Source organism: Dryas octopetala, chromosome 1, assembly GCF_963921425.1.
Source record: "Dryas octopetala chromosome 1, drDryOcto1.1, whole genome shotgun sequence".
NCBI lineage: Eukaryota > Viridiplantae > Streptophyta > Magnoliopsida > Rosales > Rosaceae > Dryas > Dryas octopetala.
Genome location: NC_141366.1, coordinates 29,258,471 through 29,260,859, shown reverse-complemented (window position 1 = coordinate 29,260,859; position 2,389 = coordinate 29,258,471). Strand labels below are relative to the sequence as shown.

At 34.0% G+C, this 2,389-nt stretch overlaps 1 protein-coding gene across 1 annotated transcript; it reads left to right on the top strand.

Moving 5' to 3' along the window:
- The first annotated feature begins 247 nt into the window (after window positions 1-247).
- Window positions 248-1,733, top strand: LOC147299584 (cyclin-dependent protein kinase inhibitor SMR15-like). The gene has a single exon (XM_086229308.1). The coding sequence runs from the start codon at window positions 876-878 to the stop codon at window positions 1,272-1,274; it is 399 nt and encodes a 132-aa protein (XP_086085434.1). The 5' UTR covers window positions 248-875; the 3' UTR covers window positions 1,275-1,733.
- Window positions 1,734-2,389: the final 656 nt, after the last annotated feature.

Genomic DNA, 2,389 nt, shown 5'->3' with positions numbered 1-2,389 from the left:
GTGAGGTCAAAGTTTGAACCTGATAAAATCAGTACATATCTTTTCTTTAAAAACCAAAACAAAAAAATTAAAAACACGGTAAACAGTTAAACACCAACCAATAAAATGGAAAAAATAAAAAATAAAAAGAAACTTTTATTGATGGGCAGCGGGCAGCGTTGCCCGGATTATACTAATCAATATCAATATAAGGCCTACGAGAGACATAATAAGTATTAGATCCCGCTCTTCTTCTCCCTCTCCTCCTCCTCTTTACTCTCTTTAGGGTTTTATTTAGGGCTTTTCAAGTTTTACAGTGAAGTGGGGTTTCCCTCTCATAGTTTCTTTGCTCCGATCCTCTTTGGTGTTCTTATTAAATACAACTTGTTCTTTTCCTTCAATAGTAGGGTTTTTGTCAAACATGGCTGTGGGTCATTTGATATATATCAAGGTTTTGGTAGAGTTTTGATCTTCCTAGAGTATGCACTAGTTGGTATATTACTTCTTTTCTTGGCTAGCTTCAATGGAAAATTTGGGAAAGCTTGTTGATGATTTGAAATGGGTTTCATCCTAATATTTCTGGGTTTTTGTGGGTTTACAAATATTCTTATTTACAGTCTCCATGTGTAGTGGGGTTCCTTGGAAGTAGAGGTAGTGGTAGTTGTAGGCTTGAAAAGGCTTTGTTTCCAAAGGGGTGTTTAATTGATTCGATCATTTAGCTTTTCTTTTTTGTCCACCTTTATCTGTCAAATTTTGATTAGCTTTAAAAAGTATTCAACATATGTAGGTTTAATTAGCTTCTGCTCAACCAGCTTTCCTTGTTTGGTAAAGTATTTTTGTTCCTTCAATTGTGCCCCCAATTGTTCCCACTATCTCTTCAACCAAAGTTGATACATATGGCTCCTTCTGGGAGAACAAGAGCAAGGCCAAAGACAACAAGAAAGGCAAGAAGTAGAAGAACCCAATTCAAGAAGCAGTCAAAGAAAGAAGAAACAATAACATCTCCGAATTCGCCGTCCAATTCATCCTGCTTGATCTCCAGCACTACTGATCTTCCGAAGATCGAAGGTGTGGATTATGAGGATGAGGCAATTGATGTGTCTACAATTAGTGACTGCTGCTCAACACCAAAAGGTCAGAAATTTCGCATACCGGAGATTTTGACATGCCCACCAGCACCAAAGAAGCCAAGAGTAGTTTCAAATTGCTTGTTCAAGAGGTCTCCCATCGCCTTCTTTGCCCCTCCGGATTTAGAGCTCTTCTTCCACTTTGCAAATAGCGGTATTTCAGTTTAAGAATCAGTAATGCACAATTAGTTAAGAGATATATGGTTAATTATCTTTGTCAATTACTTTTAGTTTTAATTAGTCTGTTTCTTCATGTGAAGATATATACAGCTAGTGTGGGATAAGATTTTGAGTTTTGTGATCTTAGAAAGCAATTATTGGCCTTGCTTTTTAATTTCTTTTCCAATTATCTAAGTTGGGTTTTCAATTTCTAGGGTATTATATATATATATATATATAATTATAGAGTACTTAAATTAATTAGCTGGGGGCTGTCCAACTAATTAAATTTAGCGCCTTTTGCTTATTATTTTTAAATGTATTGCTGACCTTTGGAGTTCTGTGAGTGCAATGTATAATAATGGGTGGGTTTGAGAGTTTTTGAGTGTGGTTTTAGCTTGCAATTAATCAATCATAAGCGCTTTGGTTTGTTAATTAAGTCAACTTAAGTGAAGCATATAGACTTCCTTTTTGTGTAAACTCTTCGATCTCCTTTATTTAATGTTTTAAGTTTATGAGGTTCATTTTTTTTTATTTTTAATTATTATCAACAAGAATTTCTTTTCTTTTTTTTGCTTTTATAGTTAATGAGAATTTATGAATGGAATTTGTGGGTACCTCTAAAACCCCACTAATCATATGGCATACCACCATTTGTTGTCTAGTTAACAAAACTATATATATGTTTAGCCTCTATTAATTGACGGCTAGATTAATTTGAAAAACTGAGGGTCCACCAGATGGTCGATGTACCCCCCCTCAGCCACATTCTTATCATGTACGTACGTAGTCCTCTTCATTACCTCATCTCCATCTTTTCTGCATTTCGACAATTTGCATGTAAGGCAGTCCACACGTATAAAAATGCTTTTTATTAAATAATTTGGATTACTAATTAAGTTGATTATTAATTAAATTTGCGAGATTCAAATTCACAGTCTAAATAAAAAAAAACCATGAGATCAGAGTATTAATTTTATCGACTTTTAATATAACCCTGTATATGCTAATTGGGTTTTTTTTTTTTTTGGCCAAAGAATGCTAACTGGGTTTAATTCCACATAAATTGAACTTTGGAGTAGAAGTAGAAAAAGATACTTTCATAATATAATATACAGCCTAAT

Coding starts and splice junctions, on each gene's coding strand:
- LOC147299584 (XM_086229308.1), top strand. CDS start 876: ATGGCTCCTTCTGGGAGAACAAGAGCAAGGCCAAAGACAACAAGAAAG.